Here is a 27,958-nt window from a genome sequence, read left to right as displayed (position 1 = left end):
TTCGACAGCTTCATCCCTCTTGGTGAGTTATCAAGCGTGACACTTTAGGTACCTAAGAGAATTTTTTTTGTTTTACATTAAAATTTTGTAAAAAAGATTGATTGAGGTTATTTGTAGTTGTTTTGAAAACAGATAAGTTTATACATTTTAACTGGAAACCTCAATATCAACGTAAAAAACTAGTAAATTTGCATCATGCTAATTCCTTTATTACTGTGACAGCGCATGTTTGTAAGAAGTAAATAAACAATTAAAAAAAGTAAACAGATATTAAGACAATAACAAATTTTCTTACCTTTGAAAATATGAATAGGGTCTCACATTTCATTGTTTAATTACATTAGTTATTAGTAATGGTTTTTCTTCTTTTCTAGATAGACTAGTGGATGGAAGGTTCCTAAAATAAGTAAAATGGTGTCATCAGTGATATTTATTTTACTATATTTTTATATCAAAGACTGCCTGTGTGAACAGTTCAATCTCTGTGAGTACAAACATGAGGAATACCGTAGTGTTTTTTTTCATTACATATCAATCTATATCTTAAAGTTTACCTCTACACTTTGTTTTCATTATTGGTATCAGTAAAAAATCTGTATCAGATAGACTAAAAAAAGATGATCTATTCTGTTACTTTACATCAAATAGGTAATAGCAAAACTGAAAAAGGAGATTTATATATATAAAAAAAAAACATATTTGCAAGTCCTAATTATGAATCAACATGTATTCTACGAGTACTTCTACTACACATATACCGTGATAGCTCCAGCAGATACACACTATATACATTATTGTCAGATACATGTAAAAGCAATGGTGTAGTCGTAAATTTCCAAATGTGGAAATACTCACCAAAGTTGCAGAGCAATACCAATATAGGTTCCATTGAAAAATAAACTTAAAATTTTGTCCTAAAAATTTAAAAACGTAATGGAGGTTTTGTACACAGTTCTAAATGTTGAAAATGGCTTTAGCAAGTCATAGTCCAGGACCTGACTAGGGTTCTGTGTGCATGTCGTGTATAGTGAATTTTACTTTTGCATTTCAATATAGGTGTCTTAGGAAGTGTTTTCCACTCGGGTGTCAAGTTCGCACCTGGTACGTTTTCGAGCTATGACGTCATCAAAATGGCGGCCATTGATTTTTTTAAATCGTATATTTCGCAAACTATTTGTCGGATCGGAATGAATGTTTTTTTGTTTGAAAGATAATTTTAAATGCTACCTGTTTTACATTTACACATTTGTTGTATGTTTAGTACATTCTTCGTAATTTTGCAAAAACCTGTATTTTTAAATATTTTTGAGTTATTTTTGTTTGTAACGTTTTATTGATACAATTTATAAAAAACCACCAATGAAAAAAGTTGTAGAACATTTAAAAATCTTTACAAAAATACCAAATTCGATATGTTTTACTCAAAAGATTACGTCAAGAAACTAGATAAATCTCATAAAAACACCAATTTTGGCGCAAAAACGCCTATTAGTCCGGCATCTAGGGCAGTTCGCAAGTCTTATAAAGACAGTTTCGCCATTCAATGTTGATGTACGTGTCTAAATAAGTGTTTTCAACTCGGGTGTCACGTCTGCACCCACTGCAGTTTCCGGTTATGACGTCATTAAAATGGCGGAAAGGGCTATATTAAAAATAACGATATTTTACATACCATGTATTGGATCGGAATGAACTTTTTTTTGTTTGAAAGATAAGTTTACATGCTATCTTTCTTACATTTGCACTTTTGTTTTATGTTTAGTACATTTTTCGTAATTTTGCAAAAACCTATATTTTTAAACATTTTTGTGTTATTTTTGTCGATAACGTTTTATTGATACAATATATCAGAAATAACTTATAGACAAAGTTGTAGCACGTTAAAATAGCTTTACAAAAATACCAAATTCGATATGCTTTACTCAAAAGATCACGTCAAGAAACTAGAAAATCGTACAAAACAACCTAATTTTGCGCAAAAACGCATATTACAGTAAAAACAATATAAATATTTCCTATTCCATTCTGTGAGCAACATTTTTGTTATTCTTTCATCATTAATACCTACTAAATTAATACAAATTAATAAAAAAGCACTTTGCTGATGCAATATTTATATAAATAAAATTTGTTTCTTTAAGTGCTGCCGTCAGAAACATTATTCATTATGTCATGTCAATTGTAAAAATCTGAATGACCCAATATAAACAAAATGCCCTGCAAACAAATGTCACTCAGCCAACTACATTTCATGTCCAATGATGTTGGAATAAAATATCAACTTACTCAACCTGTGGGGCAAAGCCCTAATGTGAAACTGAGTGTGAATCCTTTCCAAACTGGTTAGAAAAATATTATACAGTAGCTCAATACTGTCTCGCCATTGAAAATCGGTAAGAAACTCAACAGTGATTTTTTCTCTCTGTGAAATCAGTGTATCGACACGACTAAAACAAAAATCCTGGTTTTAGGGGCCGTTAAAATCCCGATTTGTACCACTTTAGCGTAATGAAAAATCCTGTTTTACCTCTCATGGATTTCGTAAAAAACCTTGATCCATTCTGAGTGATATTTTTGAAACATCATGCTACAAAACTATTACTTGGATTTTAAAACACATTCCAAACATATTTTTTGCAGTGGTGATAAATCAGAAAAACAATGAGATAGCAAGTGAAGTTTTGAATGTAGCTACATCGTATCTGAAAAGAAATAGTATTCACGGAGTTGAAGTTGGTGAGATATTCTACATTGAAAACCAGGAGGAAGATGGGCAGCAGTTTCTTGATGCCAGTAAGAACTGCATTAGCATTAGAACTAGCATGTAAATATATATTTATACATTTAAATGTGTTGATAGCAATTTACTACAGTTTTTTCCCCTTCTTTATAAAATCCTATAAGAATAACACAAAGATTTCGTATCAGTGCCTTGTGAAGTGAGTATTATTTATATTCACTCTATTACTCAGGAAAGTGTTACATACAGTATTGAAATAAATGTCATAATGTTATCTCTTTTTATACTAATAAAAATTAACCCTTCGAGGTTGAATCTTTTTTTAATATTTTGGCGAGTATAGGTCGCCATTTTCGAGCAGTCGGGAAAATTGTGGGTGTTGAGCTATACACGCCTATTTTGACAGCAAAGGGCTAATAATACTCATAGAAAATAAACAATATAAAATTTGCTGTGCTACTTTGCAAAAGATAATATTTATTAGGAAAGATAAGAGAAGAGGTATAGATGACGTGTTAAGTATGTTGGAAAATATTTAGTTCAGTTTATATTTAAAATAAAATGAACCATATTAAATGCAAAACAATAATGGCAATAAGTTAACTCTGTACGAGGATTCTATCAAAAAACTTGTTACTTAATAATTTTATTGCAAAGTGTTTGATAGGGCACAGTATTAGTAGGTTATTACTTTACTTTGTTTGAAAAACATTGATATTTTCTCAGAACTTGAAAATTGAAGCAACAATAAAGAAACTATATTGATTGATTGAGTGCTTTCAATGGGACCAACAGTGTTTGCAGAGCTATTACTGTCATGCGATCACTACAAAGCTTATTTACAAGCCACATTGTTTGATTGAGACTGACAGAGTTTGCTGGGTCATTTCTGTCATGTGATCACTACAAAGCTTATTTACAAGCTACATTGTTTGATTGAGACTGACAGTGTTTGCTGGGCCATTACAGTCATGCAATCACTACAAAGCTTATTTACAAGCTACATTGTTTGATTGAGACTGACAGTGTTTGCTGGGCCATTACTTTCATGCGATCACTACATAGCGTATTCACAAGCAATTTTTTTTTATTAAGACTGACAGTGTTTACTGAGCCATTACTGTCATGCGATCACTACAAAGCGTATTTACAAGCTATATTTTTGATTGAGACTGACATTGTTTGCTGGGCCATTACTGTCATGTGATCACTACAAAGCGTATTTACAAGCTACATTGTTTGATTGATACTGACAGTGTTTGCAGAGCTATTACTGTCATGCGATCACTACAAAGCGTATTTGCAAGCTACATTGTTTGATTAATACTGACAGTGTTTGCAGAGCTATTACTGTCATGCGATCACTACAAAGCGTATTTGCAAGCTACATTGTTTGATTGAGACTGACAGTGTTTGCTGGGCCATTACTGTGATGTTATCACTACAAAGCTTATTAACAAGCCACATTGTTTGATTGATACTGACAGTGTTTGCAGAGATATTACTGTCATGCGATCACTACAAAGCGTATTTGCAAGCTACATTCTTTGATTGAGACTGACAGTGTTTGCTGGGCCATTACTTTCATGCGATCACTACAAAGCTTATTTACAAGCTACATTGTTTGATTGAGACTGACAGTGTTTGCTGGGCCATTACTTTCATGCGATCACTACAAAGCTTATTTACAAGCTACATTGTTTGATTGAGACTGACAGTGTTTGCTGGGCCATTACTTTCATGCGATCACTACATAGTGTATTCACAAGCAATATTGTTTTATTGAGACTGACAGTGTGTGCTGTGTCATTTCTGTCATGTTATCACGACAAAGCTTATTTTTGCAAGCTACATTATTTGATCGAGACTGACAGTAGTTGCTGAGCCATTACTTTCATGTTCACTACATAGCGTATTCACACATGGTGGAAGGAAAATTGTGCTATTCCCGTCATATGCTGACGTCACCTAGATTGCAAACAAAAAAATCACCTGATTGTATTGCCATATAAGTATATATTTGTTTTGATTTGATTGTTATTGTTTTTATAACTTTCTAACTGGTAAAATTGTGTTTGCAATCTGAGTGACGTCAGCATATGATTGGAATAGCACACCTATGTGTTTTCCTTCCACCATGGTATTCACAAGCTATATTGTTTGGTTGAGACTGACAGTGGTTGCTGAGCCATTACTGTCATGTGATCACTGCACAAAGCTTGGTTTACAAGGTACATTATTTGATAGAGTCCCCAAATTACACACATTTTGTTACTATGTGACTGTGCTATCTTTTTCTATTAAATTCATATCTACAAGTGCCGTTTGGAAAGTAATCTCTGTTGGATCACTATACGGGAAGTATTGCGTTACACTTGTAACGTTATGCACACTTGTATGTGGCAAGTCAGTTGCTCTGCAGCTGTAGTAGTTGTCTATTTAAATTTTACAGTGTTTCAAAATGTACATTATAGAAAATCCGGCCAGGTTTTTGAGGTGTCAAGGTTGTTAAAGTATTCAGCCACCGCTATTTGTAGAGAATTTTGTGTGGTGTATGGAACAAATGTGATAGGCAAAGTAGTAGTTTGTGAATGGGTTTATCAGTAAAAGGTCCCAGCAAAACCAACACCAAGGTATGCTGACCTCCATTGTTATGATTTTGCTTGACAACGCCCAACAGCTCACACTGCTCAGATAGTAAAAGACTTTCTGGGAAAGTTCAATAGACGACAGACGCATTCAATGGACGTATTCCACAATCTGTCCTAAAGTTCAGATATAGCTCCCAGCAAACCACCTCTTCTTGCATATAAAGAAGTGGCTGGGATTCTAGTGTTAACTGATGATGAGCTAAAGATGCGGTCGTAGACTGGCGCAAGGCATAGGAGGGAGATTTCTATGAACATAACATTTTAAGGCTTGTAAAATTAAACAACAAGTGCATTACTGTCCGAATGGCCCTTGCTTAATCTGACATAAGACAACTTTTTTTTTGAACAGATTGTATAGCAGTCAATACACTGTTTTGCTGTTTTGATCATTAATTATATTCCTGCAGAACTACAGCTATTTAGTTAAACAGGTGTGTATTACCGTATTACACAAAAGCTTTCCAAAATCTTACTCTGAAACCGATTTATACCATTAGTCAATTAATCAAGATTAATTTAAGTGGTTTCACTTATATTTATGTTTTAAAATAAGTAGTGTGAAGAGTCTTTTCTTATCATTGGACTTCAATTAAGTGTATCATTCTTATGCCTTGTTCAGTCTGTGCAGTCTACCAGAATGCCTCAGACAGGGGCAAAGTACCAGACCTTGTACTGGACCTGACATTGGCTGGGACAATCTCTGAGGCAGCCAAGACCTTCACATCAGCACTGGCTCTGCCCACAGTCGCCTTGACTTATGGCCAAGAACACGACATCAGGTAAGTCACACTTAAGACTTGTTCTCTCAACGTGTGGTAGGTCGGAACCGCTGAAGCTGATCACATTGATCAATCAACAGATTTTGAGTCGTCAGAGAATTTGCAAACCCGACTGTTCTCACGTTGCATGGTAGCTTGCAGTATTAAAAAGCCACTGATGGTCTCGGAGGATAAGGCTGAGCCATCAAGGCATTGGTAGTTCATGAGGCCTAAATGTATGTAAACTTGCATGTTGTTCATGTATGTTTTGGTTGAAATATATAAATATAGATAAACACAACTTAACTCGACTTCAGTCCGTTTAATACACCTCTGTGTGTATACTGTATGCAAGAAGGACACCATTTTTTGTAACCAAACCATTTGGACTTGTACACATGAATTTTGCACTTGGGTCTTACTAGTCTTCTTCACCTCTAAATAAATTTCCGATAGGTTTCCATTAGGTTTTCTCTTTCCTTTTTAAAAAACTTTTCGGGAATAATGCTGAAACACGATTGAATTTGTTTCCACACATTGTACACTTCATTTCTATCCTTATGGTCATGTAGTGGATTCCAAATTACAGGTTCCTGTTCACATAAGCACAGAAAACATACTACTATAACCCAGAATGCCAACCGCATGGTAAAAAGCGTTAAGTACTTTGAGAGAGCTTTGCCTGTCAATTCGCTGAGTGCATAGAAACGCTTCGGGCGCTGCCTACGAATTGATAGGCAAAGCTCTCTGAAAGTACTTATCGCTTTTTACCATGCGGTTGGCATTCTGGGTTATAGTAGTATGTTTTCTGTGACATAAGTCCAAAAACTCTACCAGAGCTTCATTATTCCTCTCAATTTTTTTCCTGTACACTTTAACCATTATCAAAGCAGCACTAATAAGGTTTATGTTACCTGGCTTCTGTCTACAATCCACGGTAGTTTTAGGAAACTATAGCTGTTTCATGCCTCTATTATTGGCACAGGTTTGTTGAACGCCAGCTTTCTTATACATACCTCAGTGTCGAGTTCATCAATGTTTGATGATGGACATACATGAAGGCACTTACACACACGAAACATTTAAACATTAATTAAGGACGGTCGATCAACTGCGAAACACGATACGGTGCCGGTGAAGGGTAAGTTGCAACTCACCCGCAGTGCATTGTCAAATGCACTCCCAGTACTCGGCACGAAGACTGAACAGAAAAGAGCTGTGACAACAGTGCACTTAGCCAGCCTGATTCTCAAACCTACACTATCCACAGGCCTTTGATGTTTTGTGAGTTTATTAACTTAAGGCGGAAACGGCTCGTGCATAAACGAACAGCTGCACAAGCCACTGATGAGTTGTTCTCAAGAAGTGTTTTAATACAAGCCACTGATCAAGGTCACAAGGAGATTTGACGAATCTTGAGGCTAGTTACCAGACATTCTGCTTGTTTTAGATATTTTTTATAGTTGGTCTCTGTAGTAATGGAACAGGTCCCGGGTAGTTACAATTGCTTGCTGCAGAACTTGGCGAGGCTTGGACAGTGAGCAGCAGAAGTTTCTGATACAAGTGTCTCCACCAGGCGACATGATACCGGAGATTGTGCGTAGCCTCGTAGTCTACCAGAACATCAGCAATGCTGGGGTCCTCTTTGACAGCTCTTATGGTAAAATGCACACTGTGTATAATATCATTATACTGTATACATTATGGCTATATAGAAGACCAAAACAAACTTCAAAAAATTTTAAAATTTAATATATTCCAGATATTAAAAGAATAAGAATAAAAATACTATTTATTTCAAAAAATACTATTCAAAGATTATAGTCATTTGCTTAAGAACGAAAAAAAAACCCACAAGAACTTTTCATCTGCGTGTGGGGAGAGTCTTCTTTGTCGCTCACCACTTCACAAATAAAAGAACACAAAAAAAATTATTTAAAGAAATAATTTTTTTTGCCTTAACGATGGTAAAAAAACTAAAATAAACATGAACAATTACTATACAGTATAATAAGTTGAACAGATCCAAATAACTTAGGGAAAACTAATATTACATAGAAAATAATGAAAAATAGATACACAAAACTGAAGTAATTTGCAATTGTTTAGTCTAATTTAGTATTGAAATACGTTATCAACTTTCTCGTGTCCTGTACTGGGATCTGATGAGATCTTCGGCAGCATCATCGCTCAGTCCGAGGAGCCTACGCCTGATCTTTCTGCTGAAAACTGTGACACTGTCTCCCTCCCAATGTCTTCTCCTATATAGGAAGATTAGTGCATATGATGTGGGCTAGATAGTGAGGGGTATGAATCTGAGCTTTATTGTTCAATTTAGGATAGTTGTTTAAAGTTTTTTTTTTTTTCCTAGGACGCTAGGCACGAGCCCGGAATTTTTTTCACATTACTTCAGGCTAGACCTAAAGGTTGCAGGATTATCACTTCGATAAAATCCATTGGTGATTTGGCGGGATTTGATTGAACACGGGACCTCTGGAACCGATGTCCTGCGCTCTAACCACTAGACCAGCTCGCTCCCCAAGTTGTTTAAAGTAGAGAAAGAATAGTTAAAAGAATAGCTCAATACATTATACAATTTATACTTGTACCTGTATGGTATTTACAATTTCTCCATTATGTTTCAGAGATGGACCACAAATATAAAGCTCTTTTGAGAAACTTGGCAACTCGTCACATTATAATAAGAGTTGAAGAACCAAAGGCTATAAAAGAACAACTGATTCGATTGCGTAATTTGGACATTGTTAATTTCTTTATCCTTGGAAATCTGACTACTATTAAAAATGTGCTAGACATGGCTAATGTGAACAAGTATTTTAACAAGAAGTTTGCCTGGCATGCCATAACTGAGGTAAATATTTCCTGATGAGGGTTTGAGCTCCATAGTATCTTTTCTTTTCATTGATTTATTATATGATGATTAATGGCTCAAACATGGATCCAGAGCTTTCCTTGATCATTGGGATCGGTAACTAATTTTGGACTTGCATCCTTGTAGAGAGAAAAGATTAAAAAGTCAAACAGTCAAAAGGATTGAATCTTAAAAATATACCTACGGTATAGGAAGTAGGAACCATGTCAAACTCTGATTAACTACTCTTTGCCAGTAATATGAGTGCTACTACTCAAACACAATTGAAAAACAAAAGAGTCAGTAATATAATATCACAAACGTAGAAATGAAAAATCATGACATTCATAAACACATTTACAAAAAGAAGTTTGCTAGTCAATTCTCAGATATGTTCTTAAACGATTCACTTAATGTCTTTAAGCCAATTATACTACTGATTGACGATCATTAGCACAGAGCTTCACTTTTCAAAGGAAGTTTACGTGGATTTGTAACATTTATAACTTGGGCAAAAAATTTAGGCAGTAAGTCTATAAACATGTTTGTTTTCTGATACTGATTACTTTTGTCTGGAGCGCAGGACCTGGGGGCCCTCAGATGCAGCTGCACCAACGCGACAGTGCTGTTTGTCCGGCCTGATCTGTCTGGCAGTGCCCTTGAACAAATAAACATGTTACGCACATCATACTCACTGACTGTCAAACCTGAGATCGTGGCTGGATTCTACTTTGATGTTATTGTTCGCTCAATACTCGCACTCAAGTAAGTTTTTTTTTAATTCCTCAACAGTCTAAAAACCTTAAGATTATTTTTGATCCTGGAAATAAAGTATTTAAGTTATATTAAAATTATTACCCTTTCATGACTAACAAAACTTAAAATTGTATTTTATGTTGTACAGGTAAAACACAAATCCTGAATTCCTATCCCACACTCTCTTGGGTTTACCATTTACCTATACAATACAACCCACTTATATTACAAAAATATCGATTAGGCATCTAGTAGGGGATTACCTGAATAATGCAGGCTCTAAAAACTTGTACAACATTCATAATTCCCTAGCCATATTCGGCAGGTAGGAAAACCCACCCTTAGTGGAACTTCATGGGAGGCCATAGACCATTTTTGAGTACATTTGCTTTGTCTCAGGTTTACTCTGCTATTTAAGTTATGCTCCTTTATTTGATTGATCCTCCTAGCACCCTTCATGGAATGTACTTTCCATACAATTGTGAACCCTGCTTTCCCACTGATATGAGTAGATGGAACTATTGGATGTTGTGGTTGATGTTGACGATTGTCCTTGGTAGGCAAACACAAACACAGAAGCAACATCACACCATAATGAACCTTGGACCATGGATGTTCCCATTTTCTCCCAGGTAGATTACCCAGGATAAACTGTATGAATGAAGCTGGACTTCCAATGCATTGGCCCCTTGGATTTAGCTCTGTGAAGGGGGGTGTTTTTGTTTTATGTACAGGAAGATTAACACTAGTGTACTGGAGGTTTACTTTACGGCTTGAATTATCTCTTGAAACTGATGAAGAAAACACACTTACTACACATTTAGCTGATCACCAGTATAACGATTTATTTTGGTTTAGGTCAATGTCCACAAACAATGAACTTTCAAAAACGACGAATTTCACTTCTTGCGATGATTACAATGAAGAAGATCCCCCAAAGAGATTTAACTTTGATTTGAGAAAACACTTCATGCAGGTTGGTTTATTTCAAATTACCCTAAACTTGTTATGCATCTCTATTGCACATCATTTGTTGCCGATTAATTTACACATAGTTTAATTAAGGTGTGTTATATTGAATTCTATAGCTTCCTGATCGCATTTAAATACTAAAGAATTGGTGTAAATATCTGCATTTATGCGATCATTGTGTTAATAAATTTCAACCGGTTTTTGACTCACATAGGAGTGACTCACATAAATATGATGATGTACTGTATTTGCAGGTTAAAGGCCCAGTATCAATTGGACCACTACATTTGGAAAGCAATGGCAATAACTATATGAACTTTTCCATGAAAATTGAGAAGGTGAATATCTTGAACAGCCAGGTGAGCTCATCACGACTTGTTGCCACCTGGACAACCGGGTTCAACCAGCCACTTCAGGTCAATGACTCTTCGGCCATAGCTAACTTCTCGGCAGTCCAAGTTTACAGAGTAGTTACTGTACTGGTAAGTTTCTAACAATAACTACTATTGTACAATAGTATTGCCCATCGGAAAAACCAACAATTCATGAGTCGTTTTGGGAATTGAATCAATTTTGAAGTTCTCTTATATTAAGCAGAATTTTTACTTTTTTAGTTTTTAAATTTTTTTAGTGCCTTAATCTTAAGTGTTATTTCAGTTTAATTCTGTATAATAACAAAAAATGCTGCAGCAGACTTACACACATTTGGAAAATCCAACGTATATTAACAAGGAACTAAATTATGTAAATTTGTAGTATTTGAAAACTTTCGGTTGCTTCAATATTTTCAATTATGACATTAACGTGTTTTCAGTTGGTTTGACAAGCATTGACCTAGGCACTCGTCTTGTACAGACCAGATGTAACCAGTGTTGTAAGAAGCCGGTACTGTAGTGTCTTAAGCACGGGTCACACTAGGCTGGCATCAGCGGCGAATTGAAAGAAGCCGCGACTGTCAGCTTAATGTGACCACAAAATTCACAGCTGACACTGAGCTGACTCAGCCTGGATTGGTGAGCCAGTGATGCTGGTGCCAGCTACTGATCACCAGTGGCTGGCAAACAACCTAGTGTGACCTGTGCTTTAGTTGGACTGAAATGTGGTCAGATAACACTGGATGTTATCATTTTCTCTGTTAACTTCATATGTTTTTAAAGTTTTAAAGTCTAAAATAAAGTGTTAGTTTACAATGAGTAGTATGTTTTCAATTGAATTCATATAGGTCAAAGGTAATGGTGTGAGATTCAATAAGTGTTTTTATTTGTTTTCAAGCAAAAGCCTTTTGTCATGCGAGAAGTAGATTCAGAAGGCAATGAAAAGTTTGTTGGCTACTGCATTGATTTGCTAGAGGAAATATGCAAGCTTATGGACTTTGAGTATGAGATATATTTGGCTCCAGACAACAGTTTTGGGTACATGGATGAGAAAGGTGAATGGAACGGTATGATACGAGAGCTTCTGGATAAAGTAAGTAAAGCTAGGCATAATTATAGACAAAAATAATTAAATATAAACTGTCAGCCATGCTGCGGTTACTATGGTTACCATAGGTCCTAGCGCACACCGCTGGGAGCGCCACGTAGTTACGGCGTACGCGTAACATAACTACAAGGCGTTCCCAGCGGTGTGCGCTAGAACCTATGGTAACCGCAGCACGGCTGACAGTCTATATTTAATTCTTTTTGTCTTTGGCATAATGCTTGAAAATCTCTTTATAGTGACGTTTAGATGTCTTATTACTCAATTTTGCAAAAAGTACCAAGCCAGTGAGCATAAGACAGTTCACATAGACTTTTTGGTATTTGGGCTCAAATGACATCTTTGACCATTTAAAAGTCAATGTTACCATACAATTTATTCTTAAATTTTCATTTTCATCTACTATTCACAGTATGGAAAACTTACTTATATACTATCATTGACTATATATACCTATAGGTATATATGTATAGTCAATGATACTATACTAAGTGTAAAAAATAAAAATTCTTTCAGTTATGCAATCAAGTAGATTCCTGACAGTCCCAAACGGTTATACAAATATATACTCATAATCATAATTATTTTTGTTAATTTTTCTGTCTTCGACCATATTTATTTGTTTACTGATGGCGGTTATCGGTCCAATTAAACATTGGCCTGTATGATCAAAGGAAACCAGCACTGGTACACTGCTATTATTGGTTATGAATTATCCTCTCAGTCAGGTCCTCAGTGTGAGGAGTTAACCTGTCTGTGGCGGAGTTCCATGGAGAGACCCACTTAGTTTGAAGGACTCCATTGACCGTTTGAAGAGAGACCGTTGATGGCTCGGTTTATAGTAATTACAATTGGACAATTTTTTTGTGAGCTGCACATCAAAACTTAGGCTATTTTTAAAGCATTTGGTTTATTTTTGTTTATAAGATGTGGGAAAAGTCTGACAAAAATAGATAAATAATTAAATCACTACGCGACTCAAAGGGTTAAACTAATTGTCAATCCTGCATTACAGAAGGCTGAAATTGCATTGTCTTCTTTGTATGTGACTGCGGAGAGAGAGAATGTCATTGATTACACAGTTCCTTATTATGATCTGGTCGGCATCACAATACTCATGAAGAAACCACAAACCCCTACATCTTTGTTCAAATTTCTAACTGTTCTAGAAAGTGAGGTTTGGCTGTGTATTTTAGGAGCCTATTTCTTTACCAGGTAATTTATACTTTTTGTGTGATCAATTTTACAGAAGATAATTTTTAAATTATGCTGACAAGTGTGTTACACAAAAGATAAAATAAATCCATTGTGTTCAGTTCATCAATTATTACCTTACTTTGAATAAATGTAGGTAGGCCAAATAGAAAATCCAAATAGGACCAAATAGGACATCTAGAAAATACTCTGTGAAGAGCAACTGATCAAAGTAAAACTAACTCTTAAACAATATGGTAATTAAATTAGTTGAGAACCAATCTTTAAAGAAGAGTGTACAACCAATTTTGACCTCACATACATATGCATGTACAGCAGCACTTTTCAGCAGAACTAAAACATTCCTATACAAACTAGTATGGTATGTGTAGATATAAAGTCAATATTAGTATACACAATAATTATTAGAACATTTAACTGTCATTAACACACTCTAATGTAATTCTTAATTATTTTAGCTTCCTGATGTGGGCCTTTGATAGATATAGTCCATACAGCTATCAGAACAACAAAGAAAAGTATAAGGAAGACGACGAACAAAGAGAGTTTAACCTTAGAGAGTGTCTCTGGTTTTGCATGACTTCCTTAACTCCTCAGGTAAAATATACATTACATTCTACTAGGAACTATGCAATTTATGAATAGCACAATACCTATAATTTTTACACTGCATATATAAATACCCCTGCCGTAGCAAACCTGCAGACTAAGGGAATTCCCATTTACCTGGCTGAATTTCTACTAAAATATTCCCTGAAAATTGTCAGATTTATTTCCTACTAGCTGTAACCCGCGGGCTTTGCCCCGTTTAACTTCTTAATTTTCAAGATGATCTCGTTCGCATGGCTCAATCACGTCCTGGTTGAAGTTCGTTCGCTACGCTCACTCACCTTTAGGTTGGAGCTCGTTTGCTACGCTCACTCACCTTTAGGTTGGAGCTCGTTCGCTGCTCTCACTTGCTTTCAGGTTAGCTCGTTCGCTACGCTAATTCGCCTCCAGTTTGAAGTTCTGGTTGCAAATTAGTAAAAGAAATAATAGTGCTGCACCCTGTTGGTAATCCTTGTAACTTTAATGCTATTGAACATCATAGAACTTGTTTAATTGAACAACTTGTTTAATTGAAACAGGTGTTAAGATTCATTAATTCCATTTCTCATAAGGTTAACATAAGAAACTCCAGAGCCACTGGGGCGGAGCCCAGAGGTCGGAGGGTAAAATCCTTTCTTAGTGATCGTCTACTACCCAAAAGGAAGATGCCTGCCAAGTTTCAGGTTCCTAGGTCTTATGGTTTCTGAGATTTCGTGATGAGTGAGTGAATGAATGAATGAATGAGTCAGTGGTATTTGAGCTTTATATATATAGATTTAAATAACATTTATTTTAATGAGTACCTAGGTTTGCTGCTACAGGGAAGGTATTGATGTGTATTTTATTATGCGTATCAGTTTATTTATTCTCTATAAAAATAACATGGGAATTTTAAATTTAAAGTTTTTTTTATTATCTCCGTAACTATTATGCACTACAACGCTTCAATATACATTATTTTTTTTAAGCTCTACAAAATGGTTTGGTAAAAAATTGTGAAATTTTATGTTTTTAGAGTAAAAAATGGGGAAAAACCTATTTTTACCCCATAAAACCCCCCATAAATCGCCGTTCCCATAGTTTGATCATGCTGGCTCGCAAACTCGTTTGAAAACACGTTTGTACCAAATTTAATTAAAATTGAATCATTTTTGCTCGAGTTATCGTGCTAACGGACACACACACACACACACAAATATAAATGTATATGAATTTGAACGGAAGGTGTTTTCGGCCTCTGGGGACCTTAAAATGAAAAAGTAAATCGGTCCTGGGTCTAGGACTTACCCTGAGACCTTCGGTAATAGTTTTTCCCTATATGGCAAATTCGCTAAAAATACATCAAAACAAAGGTAATCTTATACCATTTTGTCCTGGATAAGCTATTATTTCATATCTTGAAAACAACATCGTTCAAGTGACGTCCTCGCAAATTTTTACGAGTTGCTTGAAAAAACCGTTGAATACGCCTTCAAGCTTTTCTTAAGGAATTGCTTGAACCTCTTTGGAGTTTCTCCGTCTGAGTTCGAGCAGGCATCTCGTATCTTTTAAGGGTGGGAATGGAGATCTTGATAAAAGATCCTTGAAATTGAAGTGCTGGGGCGTGCTTCCTGGCATACCTCTTTGGACTAAGAGTGACTGTGGCTCTTTCTCGCTCCACATCGGCTGCTGTGGGAACAGTTTTATAGCTTCCACCAATCTTTTTTTGGGCTGACGCCGTTCTTCTAAATAACGATACCCAGTTCTCTATATAGTTAACTGAGGTCAATATTTAAATGCTTCCTAAACAATCTCTGTGCTTTTTTTTAAATAATCATTCTGCTTAAAAAACGTTTCCACAGCAGGGTTCATTGTTTCAAAGCGCCATGTTTACTAAAATGGTATCATTTAATTTTGTTTATGAGTACAGCTGTTCACTCATTTTTACAATATTTATTATCTGGCAGCTAAAATAAATTGTATAGTTATCACTTTTTAGTGAAACCGAAACCTTATAATTTAAAACAGTACTAATTGACTTTTTGAAATCTTGCAATAATTACTTATTCATCTTGTTTAAAAAGCAATATTGTTCTTTAAACAAACATTATCAAATACATATTTTTAAACCCAATTCTATACATATGTATAGAATTGATCCCTGCCATAGCAAGCCTGCAGACTTAGAAGAGTCCTGTATGATAACTATCGGCAAATTGGGATTAAGGTGTTTTTTTTTTACCCAATCAAAATTACAAGTACCATAACACAATTTTAAACGACAAAACTAGTTAAGAACTTGTTACAAAGTGGCTCAAGGTAGCTATAATTATTTAGGCTGCCTAAAAAAACCTGTACCAAAAAATTGAGATTTATACATTGAAACTGACAGTAAAATATTTGAAGTAGGAGTTTCTGTACTTAAAAATATACTTTATTTACAATTAATTGCTTAACTGAACGTTGTTATAGATTGTAATTATTAAGTACCTACAGTAGTGTTTTTGAAGAAGAAATACCACCTCCTTTTATAAAAAAATATTGCTATTTGTAAAAACTAAAAATTTACATTTGATAACTTTTGAATGCATAAGAATAATTTATAAGAATGGACCATCGTTTTAGGGCGGAGGAGAAGCACCCAAAAACATGTCGGGGAGGCTAGTGGCAGCTACTTGGTGGTTGTTTGGATTTATCATCATTGCCTCGTATACAGCCAACCTCGCTGCGTTCCTGACTGTGTCACGTCTGGACACGCCTGTAGAGTCCTTGGAGGACTTGTCAAAACAGTACAAGATCCAGTACGCGCCCCTGGAGGGCTCCTGGGTACAGACCTACTTCCAACGAATGGCCGATATTGAGCAAAGATTTTACAAGTTAGTAATAAACTAAAAGGCAAACAAAAAGTCTTACAAAATACAAATGATTGGCCTAGCACTCAAAGGGTTAACGTGAAAGTAGAATTTCAGACAGTAGTACACTTTTGCTCATACAACTATAGTATGTAAAGAGTTGTTTAACAGATTACTTACATAATGTAGATGTAAGGGATGTAAAATTAATGTTCTTTCTAAATAAAAAAAAAATGGCTACAGTGGTCCATATAGACGGTATGTCTACTTAAATATTTTTAAGTCAATTAATAGTGTGGTTGTTACAGCTGTAAAGGATTTTTGTCTTTCAGCATCTGGAAGAAGATGAGCCTAAACACCAGTATGAGTCCTGTGGAGAGAGCTCAGCTAGCCGTGTGGGACTACCCCATCAGTGACAAGTACACCAAGATGTGGCGCTCCATGACAGAGGCAAAGTTCCCCAAAACTCTGGAGGAAGCTGTCAATCGGGTACTCCAGTCCAAAGATTCCAGCGAGGGCTTTGCTTTCCTAGGTAAGGATATTTTCATGAGTTTTTGTGGGTTTTTCTTTGTGTACTTTAGAAGTTATTAAAAGTTGTATTTATAATGTAAACAAAGTACAATGCAACCTCTCTCTGAGGAGAACATTTTAAACTTGTGTACCTTAGAATAATATAAAATAATGTACTCAATGTTTTACTGCTTTTTAGGCTTTGCTTAATGTTCTGTAAAATGTTCCCCAACTTCTTCCACCCTATAATTTATATTTTAGCTACTAACCATAACCAACAGTTTTCTCAGTATTGTCTCACAGAAGCGTTTTTTAATACTTAACACTGGGTCAACGATGGTTTTATTTTGTCAACAAATTTTCCCCTGATATCTACCGGCTTTTGATATATTCTTATTCTTTAACTCCTCCCCTCATCAAGGTTTATCCAATGCTGTGCACCTCCTCAATACAATAGATTCTCTAACTTTGACATTCTCTATCCCAGGTTGGGTATTGGAACTGGTTTACTCATCCCACTCTGAAATTGCTTAACTCTGGAACCGGATAAGCAATTCCGGACTTAGCCAATGCCGAGACTGAACATGTTAGCGGGTTCCTCACAACAACTAATTTTGGAAATAGGGCATTTTAACATGGGGTTAGTGAGCTCCTGAGTTAACCTATATTGCGTACCCCCCTCAGTTATACACGTTGAGAAATAGCCACCACATGACTGGCATTATTTAAAAGTAATGTACATTTCATCTGTGTTATGTGTTTCATGTGAATGTGAAATGTCTAGTCTATTTTGTTTCTTGTAGTGATTTCTATTACATACCATGTACAATATATTTTACAGGTGATGCAATTGATATCAAGTACCAGGCCTTAATTAACTGTGAACTGCAAATGGTAAGTTAATACCACTCTTATCCAAAACATCTCATAACAATGCCTTTTTATGTTTTTAAAGTCAACTTAAACTCTTCTTATCACTGACTGTTATTATACTGTACTTGTGTTTATAATATCTAACTGCAAACTGCTACCATCAGCTGCTTGTTACGTAAATACAATAATTTAAGTGCAATTATTGTTTTGTGAGTTCATTGGTTTGTTTAAAAAAAATGCATGGATTTGTTCTTCAAGTAAGTGCCAAATTCACACAAAGGAAGTGCCAATCTTGGGCAATGCACTGTTGATGCGTACCGCTATAATCGAAAAGAGACTAATGCACATACAATTAATGAACGCTGTGTATACACCCCCGATGATACAATTGTTGCCAAACATAAGTCTTACATTTTCGTTGCTTACTCCAGTGTAAGCGTGGTTTAAAACATGTGCTGTTTAAACATATGTTTCTGACTTCTGTTGTCAGATTCTTTAAATGGATATTATCATAGACAAATAGAATAAATATAGACTGTCAAAGGAAGCTTCTGGCGCCCACCGCTAGGAGTGCCATGTAGTTAGCACACCACTGCGGCAAGGAGCGCAGGAGCCTAAAATACCGTATGCGTGGTACCGTATGCTACCAGCAGACGCTGCAGTAGTGTGCGCCGTACATTCTTCGTGTACATTCTTCAGGAGTCTTCTCTCTATAAAAAAGTTTTTGGATGAAAGAAATCTGCTTATCAGCACAACAAAATCAAGTCTAATATCCTTTTCAACTAAACAGTCAAAAACAGCATTTGAACCTAATATTTTTATAAAAACAGACAAAATTGATCAGGTAAGCCAAACAAAGTTTCTGGGACTGGTCATTGATGAAAATCTATCTTGGGATAATCACATAAACTATGTTGTAAATAAATTATCATCTGGCATTCATGCCTTGCGGCTGATGTCCAAGGTTTGCAGCTTGGAAACTCTTATGATAATCTATTATTCTTTATTTCATTCCCACATATCTTATGGAATCACCATTTACGGAGCAACAACTAAGGAAAATTTGGATAGAATACTTATAAAACAGGAAAAAGCTATTAGAGTGATCATGAAATTAAAAAGAACAGATTCAGTTAAAAATATCTTTCCTGAATTGGGTGTGTTAACAGTTTACAGTTTGTATATTTATGAGACAATTGTTTTTGCAAAACAATTTCATTTATTATCCTCTGCAAGTAAATATAACACACGCTTTCAAATTAACCTTCCTAGACATAATTTAGAATTCTACACCAAAAAACCTTCATATACAGGATTAAAATTTCTTCAAAAATTACCCATTTCACTTAAAAAAGAAAATAATGCAAACAGATTCAAAAGCCAACTAAAAGACTTATTGATAAGAAACCCATTTTATTCTATCAACAAATTTTTAAATAGTAATTTCGAAACGTTCATTTGAATTCCTGATACTAACTAGTTTTACTCTGACGTAATCGATTTTATAATTTGTTTAAGTAATAACACTCATTTTTTAGTTTTACTATATAGATCCTTTGTAATGAATTACTTTAATTATTTAGTTTATAATTTTTTCTTTATGTTAGTTTAATGACGCTATTTAGGACATATTGTCTAAACATGAATAAAGAATATTTGATTGATTGATTGAACTACACGACATTCCTAGCGGTGGGCACCAGAAAATATGCTAACCGCAGCACTGCTACCGGTCTATATTTATTCTATTTGTTTATGATATTATTTAAGAAAAAACATTGGTTACATTCTTCAAAAGCTTATGCTTATTGATTAAAATGCTTGCTCCGCTCAACATAGCGAGCACACAACTGCATTGTTTACATCTAGTTAATGTATACAGTTAGCGACATAATCAATGGCATAAGGGGAAGCGTCCAGACACCTACAAAGGACCCATGCATTTCTACCTTAGGCTAAATCCATGTTTTATTATAAAAAAATAGACTTAATAAGGTACAGTAATTGTTATTTTGCTGGGTTGTTTTCAGGTGGGAGATGAGTTTTCAAGAAAACCATTTGCCATTGCAGTTCAACAGGGATCCCCTTTAAAAGATTCTTTCAATAATGCGTAAGATATTCTTTACTACTTTCTGTGCTGAAATTGCAATTCATTGCTTCCAGTACGGATGGTATGCTTTGAGTGCTATGATGAGTAGTTCGTCCGGGTCAGTAGAGAAACCTAACCAAGTACACTCAAACAATCATTGGAGAGAGCAAAATTTAACAAAAATTGAATGAAGTAACTGGTGTGTTGTTTTGTGTAGAGAAATCCCCTTCTAACCATCCACTGGACAAAAATCACATGAAAATGATCATAGATTCTATTCTACATGTTTATTGGGTACTTTGAAATAACATTTCACACTCACATAATTTTTTACTAGAACATTTATGCAACTGCACTACATAGTAAGCAGCTGGTTTTTGTAGTTTTTTAGACCAGAAAGTTGTTTACAAAAAGGAACAGGTAAAGTCAGCTGGACTGGTATTTATATGGCCCTGGTAAATTTACCACACTTCAACAATAATAGCCTACCTTCCTCAATCGTAGTAGACTCGCTCACCTCAACAATACCAATTATCAGCAACTCCCTGCAAGCACTAGCCTCATGTCTTGTTCAACATTTTATGCTATAAAATCAACCCTCCACCCCTCATAGAGCAAGTTTGATTATTTCCTATTATGTACCAACTGCCTTTCTGTAGTGTGCAATCATTCACAAACTAGTTTATTAGAAAAGATGCATTAATTGTAAAGTTCCACATGAAAAGAAGGTTGTGTGGGTTATTTTTGCGGGACAATATTGTAAACTAAACTGCAATAGAAAAAATTGACCGTTGAGTTTAAGTTCAATTTGCAAAATAAACTATTTGACGGAATGCGATTTTTGTTATACCGTAATCAGAATCTCTCCTTGTTAAGCAAGAAACTTTGTTCAGACCATTAAGAGTAGAACCTTCAATACCCAGCTTAGGGATACTGACTCTAGTTATTTGAGTGCTTGGGACCTGTCTAGCTGTCATGCAACAAACACATAAATAACTTGGTTATTTGTATACACTTACAAGATTATATTTTTTAAGAATGTGTTTTGTATGGATTAATATATTTACGTCACTTACTTTACTACTTATTTGGACCTTCTTTTGCCTCCTGCAGTTTTTTTTACTCCTTTGACAATCCTACCTTTTTTGTGTTCCATCCTTGGCTGGTTACACCCCTGATGGTTATTAGACATTCTAACTTACTACTGTACATTGAGTTGTAATTTCTTTATCAGCTTTGGTCAAATTTAACTCTAATTTCAGCATACTTCAACTTCTAAACCAAAGGAAGTTAGAAAAGCTAAAAGAAATTTGGTGGAATGGAAATCCTGAGCGGAAAGTCTGTGAAAAACCTGATGACCAAGCTGATGGTATCAGCATACACAACATAGGTAACATATCTGTACCTGTCAATTTTGTAACTTAAAAACATATCACTAAGTTTAATAACACATGACAATTTTATAAGAGCAGGGCCGGTTTAACCCATACGCAAACTACGCGGCCGCATATGGCGCCACGAAAAAGTGGCGCCGTGGCGACAACGGAACAATTTTTTTTACGTGAACAACATAATTTTGTTTATTTTCGCTCAGAGTTCAAGTATACCACAATAAAGGCATTTATTCTGTTTGTACCAACAGCACTTGCAAAATGTGTATATTTTTGTACAGCACTACAACTCAAGGACTCAATGCCATTTGCAGTTTCGATTTTGTAGTGAGCTGATGCTCGGCAACGTACGGCGCGGCGCCTGTGGGTTTCATTTCACGACTCACTCATGCTCGAGATGAGATAAGCAAGCGCGCAGCACCAATTGTCACAACAAAAAACTTCCCCCTCCCTTCCCTCCCTTCTGACTCTTATCCTAGAGCATAGCACTACGTTGTATTGCACTCTTTTATGTATTAGCGTGTATCGGTATCGTAATGGCGTTGTTTTGATGATTCATGATTGTTGATAAGTGAATGATTACGAGTGTTTTAAGTTTAATTTATAATTAGCGCATTAAATAAGAAGAAAGTATAAACTGAATAAATGAGTAAAACATCTAGCGAGCCAATACTAAGAAAACAATGGTAGAAAAAAAAGTCGGGCACTTAAAAAGGGTAAGGCGAATTTGGAAGAGGAAGATAAAAATCAAGCCAAATCAATGAGTAGATTTTTGTTTAAATCATCTGGTGGCGAGTCCAGTCAGCCCAAAGAAGTCACGATAGAAGACGGCAATGACGTAGGTATTTATTTATTTATTTTCCAAGGAAAGATTAAAACAAGCAGCTGATCACAAACGGTAAACATTACGTCATTGCCGTCTTCTATCGTGACGTCATGCTTGACGAGCATTAGTGTGGCCTTGATTACGGCCTGTTTTTTTTTAGTGTGGCCTTGGTTTTGCTAAAGTTTATATGATGAGTAAAAGTGTAAAAATGTTAAATTTATGCGAATAATAAACAGTCTTTTATTACAAGTATTCTTCTAACCTAAAAAAAATTATTGGGAAAAAATTCACAAATACGGTTATGTTATGATATTGATTTGGGGGGGGGGGAATCCTAAGTGGCGCTGATTCGGGTGTTCGCTTAACTCTGAAAAATTCCTAGAACCGGCCCTGTATAAGAGATTTCTTCATTGAGCGAAGCTCACTTTCCCTCACTTTGTAACTTCTTTGTAAGAGCATCAGAATGTAATGGCTTGACCAATTGATATGAAATTTGGCCAACAGCTAAAGAATACTGCACAATGTTTTGGTAAAAAATATTTGCAAATTTCCTTCTGGATTTTATTTTATGGGTCACACAATTTTCGCTAGTTATTTTAATGTAAGTTGAAAGAAAAATTATATTGGGTTTATGACATATGGGTTTATCTCGTTTCATTTAAATAAGATAAATATATGTTAATTGTTTGTAACTGGTTTGTTTACATTTCAATGTTTACTTTCATCCTAGGTTAAAGTTGGAATGTAACAGTTTATCAATGGAAGTAACAGTTTTGCTATATTTGTTTTGAGCATGCCTCAAAGGCCACGTCGTAATATTGGTCGTCGCACCAATAATGCAAATATTGTGAGAGAGTGGCGTCGTGAACAAGAAGAACCAGATGAAGCAGTGGCGGAAGAAGCTGATAATGATAGGCAGTTAGTTAATCAATTCCAACATGAATTAGATGCACTAATCTGTTGAAAGGGAACATATTATAGGTTGTTAGCTGCTTTAGCCATTGACAATCTTTAAATAATGCTTCGCTCATTTATGCGTCTAAAGTGTAACGGCAGACCACCCTAGTTTATTAGGACACTGTGGTTCCGAAATCACAGTAAAACATGATTAAACCCATGTAAAAATCTGAACCACTAAGGAGTAAAAACCCCCTTTGAATATTTATTTACCTAATTAAAATTTCATTTCAAATATTCCAAGTTATTGGACTACAATTAGTCATACAGGCATACAGGGTATACTGTATAGTGTTGCCTAATGAAAGATACAATATTAGTATAATAAGTTTGTTAAGCAGTGCCTGGGGATTTTATATATCCAGGTTAGAAAAAAATATAATCCAATATTTTAAATTATCTGTGGTGAAAACTGTTTTAAAATGGCAGCTTATTAAAAACGATTATTTTAATTTTGATTATAACACTTGTTTACAACTGTAGCTATAATCAAAAAATTCATGTGTTAGCAAAATTCATGAAAAAGGCTGAATTAGTATATTTATACTGTATTTCATAAAGAGTAGAAAGAAAGTGAGTTATTACATATTTGAGACCACGTTTGAAGTGCAAGATTTATTGAGCACGTTAAATGGTCAAGAATATGACCCACTTTCACTTGTGTTTTGAACGTTACTTTTCGCTACACTACAAAGACTAATGTAATCTTCTTAATTAAAACAGACATTGGATATTCCTCTATTACAGTTAGGAAAAACTCATAGCACTTTTAGGTTATGCCTTAAATTTTAAGTTAATTTTTACTTTGGTTGTACAGTTTTGGTTGTTGAAAATTGAAACAGTTGACATAACAATAACCAATCTTTGTTTACGTTGGCAAAATCTAAATAAGATAGTAAAAATCACTTTACCTTACCTAGCTGGCCACTCAAACCTAAGCAGGTTTTTGGCCTCTCCAACAGCTTTGCGCCATCTTTCTCGGTCCTTCATCATCTCCTCTGTAACGGACATCCTTCTCATATCCCTCCGGACTTGGTCCCACCATCGCAGCCTTGGGCGTCCTAAAGGTCTTCTTCCTACAGGTACAGCATCCGTCACTGTTCTCAAGACTGACTCTTCAGGTCTCCTGTAGACATGTCCTGCCCATCGAAATCTTTGGCTTTTAATTAATGCAGTAATATCCGGATCTTTGTAGACCTCACGTAATTCTTTATTTGTTCTAATCCTCCAAATTCCTTCTTCTTCAATTGGGCCATATATACGTCTGAGAATTTTGTTTTCGAAAATTATTAGCTAAAAAAAAAAAAATCACTTTAGCGTAGTAAAAAAAATCCTTTTTTCTGTAGTAAACAATGTAATGCTGAATTTTCGCAGGTGGTGAACATGTAACGAAAACAGGTCATTTCACAGTAGTGTAGCGAAAAAAAAGCATTGTTATTGAGTGTAACTGACAATAATTTCATGTGTTCACGTTTTGACTGTTGGGTTCATGTTAAAAACTCAAACTTTTATTGATATTTAATAAACACTTTACTAATAATGCTCAGTTATTGTAAGTTTTACTAGAGCACCTGCTGCTCAAATTTGAGCAATTGTAAAGTATTATAGGTGTTATTTCAAAACGAATAACAGTCATAATTTCCGATTATGACTCAAAAGAGTCAACTCAAAAGATAATGAAATCAATCACTCCACTCTAGTTATTGGAACTGCAAACGAACTCACTCTGAAAACGAACACTATTGTGTGTATAATGTGTTTACTAATGAACAGCTGTAATTAATACAAATATTATTTGTCTGTTTAAGTAAACAAAATCTTTTCATCATAAGAAATACATTGGGATTTTGATGGCCTGTGGGGCAAGGCCCGAGAACTTTTATTACAGGAATTGGTGAAAGGGGGCGTCTATACAAAAAATACTTAATTTTGACACATTGTTTGTAAAAATCTGTCCATTATTAACGAAGGAGTAGTGTTTAGTAAAAAACGCCTTCACGTATTATATATAAGGATTCTGCCAATTTTTAATCTGGTTCTGTGTTGCAGGTGGTGTCTTCATTGTTATATTTGTTGGAATCGCACTTGCCTGTGTTACGTTAGCTTTTGAATATTGGTGGATGAAATATAAAAAACCAAACGGAGATAGCGCTGAGCCTGAGAACAATAAATTATTTGAACAAAGGAAAATGTTGTCAAACCAATTGAGGGAGGAGTATTTTACTTCAACAAAGAAAATAACCACTCCTAAAGATAATATTCCTTACAGGTAAAATTGCTTACCTCTGTTAGAGTACAATATTCCACCATTTAAGAAAACCCACAGTTTAAACATGTAAATCTTCAGCTGCGTTAATTTAATCAAACATTAATTACTCGATGGATATATATATAAGGAGTGTGTGTGTCATGAATTTGAGTCGAGCCAAGTTAGCAAAAACTCAAAAGCTTCGAGCTTGTTGAGTCAAGGTGGCATGCGTGATTGCTTTAAAATCCTACACCTTTCTAAAACAATAAAATAAATTAACTTTATAGTAGGCTATGTTCGTAAAAATAATCTTAAAACTTACAATTTACATTTAGTTGTAAATACAAAAACAGTACTTACACTTTCAGACGTAGCAAAAAATTTGGCCAAAAATATTCAATGCAATTTTTGTTTACGTTCTAAAACCTCTAGCCTATAGCAAAAATTAAATCCTATCGAATTTGTTGTTGTAATTTCTAGTCTCTGACCATAATTTACCAGTAAACTACACTTTCAAAAATCTAATACTATATTTTATATTACTTATTTAATAAATCCACTGCATTGTGTTTGTAATAAGTGATACCTAATTGTACTCTCGTATCCTACCCTGTCTAACGTCTTCACTCAGATATCAAATTTCGCAACATTGTACAAATGGTCAAAGAAACACGATTTTTGTTCGCCATAACCAACTTAATTACCATTTCTGTAAAAGAAACTGGGTTAGCTAAGCTTACTCTTTTATTAAACAAAATGGCTGCGTGTTGTTAGTTGTTGGTCTTAGATGGCAACACCAAATATACCGCACAAACAAAAAAGTAACCACTAATTTCATTTTTATTTAAGTCTTGCCCTTGTGGTCTCCCAACCAAGCAATTTATACTTCTGTTTTCAGTGTTGACAACTTATTTCAGTGTTTCAAGGTGAGATGACAGCAAGTTAACCACTTCCAATAAAACTTATTATAAAACTCGACTCTTTGAGTCCTCTCAAAATACTCGAGATGAGCTGGACCAAAAATACTCTACCACTCAAGTATTAGCACACCCCTAATATTTAAGAAATAAATACTTTTTTATCTAAAGGTCTACACCTGATCATTTACTTTGGTGCAGTGTTTGTTTTAGCTGACTCATTAATATCTTGGCCATTACGACCTGCTTCTGTTGCTTGATTCAGGCCCTAGTGACCAGTACTGGTGTACAGTAGTCGCAGTTAGTCTGGGCGCGCGGACCCTTGTGTACTAACCGTTCCTCACGCCAAAGCCATGAAGACAGCGCTGAGGTGCTGAACAACCCCAGAGAGCCAAGTGGGCAATGTTTTTGGAAATGAAACAATAAACACTCCCCTCTACACCCCCCCCGCCCAAGCGCCCAGACTTCAGACTAGCTGCTGGTTAACTGTACTGGTTAGGTCAGCAGCAACTAGCTCCATATATTTTTTTTAACCTCTTAAGTTTTTCAAATATGTTGGTCATTGCTTGTCTTTTGTAAGTTCCTCCTCTGTGATAAAACTTGCTACAATTTGATGTGAAAACCTAAGATACAAAACATTGTATAAACATTTACATTATACTGTGTGTTGTTAGAGAAATAATTCTTTCAACTGTTTGCAGGAGAAGAGAATATAACAGATGGTAGAGAAATGTCTACTACAGTTGTGAGGCAACAGGATGACTCTAAATAGTGAATTATGAATACACATACTCAACTACTGTAAAATTGTCTACTTTCAATACCACCAATCCCTGGAATCCCTTCATGTCCTAATGAGTTTTAGCATACAGTACACAATTATCAGCGGTTGAGTTGACGAACGAGGAAAAACATTCAAATCATTGTGCAAGAAGTAAAAAGTTTCTTTTCAAAGGTTTGTAAAAAAGTTGCATTTTCTAATCCAGTGAAATTAAAGCCTGGCAAGTTTTGTGAAATGGACTTTTGATTTATAACACTTTGAAGTTGCAATGTTTATTGATATTCAACTAAAAATGTGTAGAAAAACGTAGATCACTCATCTTATGTTAATAATCATATTTATCTTTATATAGGTAACTGACTTAAAACAGTCTAAAGTTTTCTGTGTCTGATAACCCGTGATTTTGTCTTCACCAATCTTGATCCTATAACAATATAACACTCAAAGATCGCAGCTATAGCTAGTGGAGAGCTATTAAGACAGTTATCATTGGAGTGTACAAAA

At 35.1% G+C, this 27,958-nt stretch overlaps 1 protein-coding gene across 1 annotated transcript; it reads left to right on the top strand.

The window, feature by feature from the left end:
- The first annotated feature begins 3 nt into the window (after nt 1-3).
- Nucleotides 4-27,514, top strand: LOC128983021 (ionotropic receptor 25a-like). Its single transcript, XM_054402143.1, has 19 exons — nt 4-22; nt 375-484; nt 2,641-2,793; nt 6,011-6,170; nt 7,667-7,809; nt 8,795-9,021; nt 9,605-9,786; nt 10,636-10,753; nt 11,004-11,231; nt 12,022-12,216; nt 13,244-13,443; nt 13,902-14,040; nt 16,636-16,886; nt 17,195-17,394; nt 18,214-18,266; nt 20,276-20,355; nt 21,597-21,724; nt 25,558-25,777; nt 27,375-27,514. The coding sequence occupies exons 2-19, from the start codon at nt 412-414 to the stop codon at nt 27,397-27,399; spliced, it is 2,775 nt and encodes a 924-aa protein (XP_054258118.1). The 5' UTR covers nt 4-22; nt 375-411; the 3' UTR covers nt 27,400-27,514.
- Nucleotides 27,515-27,958: the final 444 nt, after the last annotated feature.

Source organism: Macrosteles quadrilineatus, unplaced genomic scaffold (genome assembly GCF_028750875.1).
Source record: "Macrosteles quadrilineatus isolate MER2022 unplaced genomic scaffold, UCM_ALF_1.0 Scaffold_1__1_contigs__length_201487025, whole genome shotgun sequence".
Lineage (NCBI taxonomy): Eukaryota > Metazoa > Arthropoda > Insecta > Hemiptera > Cicadellidae > Macrosteles > Macrosteles quadrilineatus.
The sequence above is the reverse complement of the archived record's forward strand: the minus strand, read 5'-3'. Positions and strand labels throughout refer to the sequence as shown.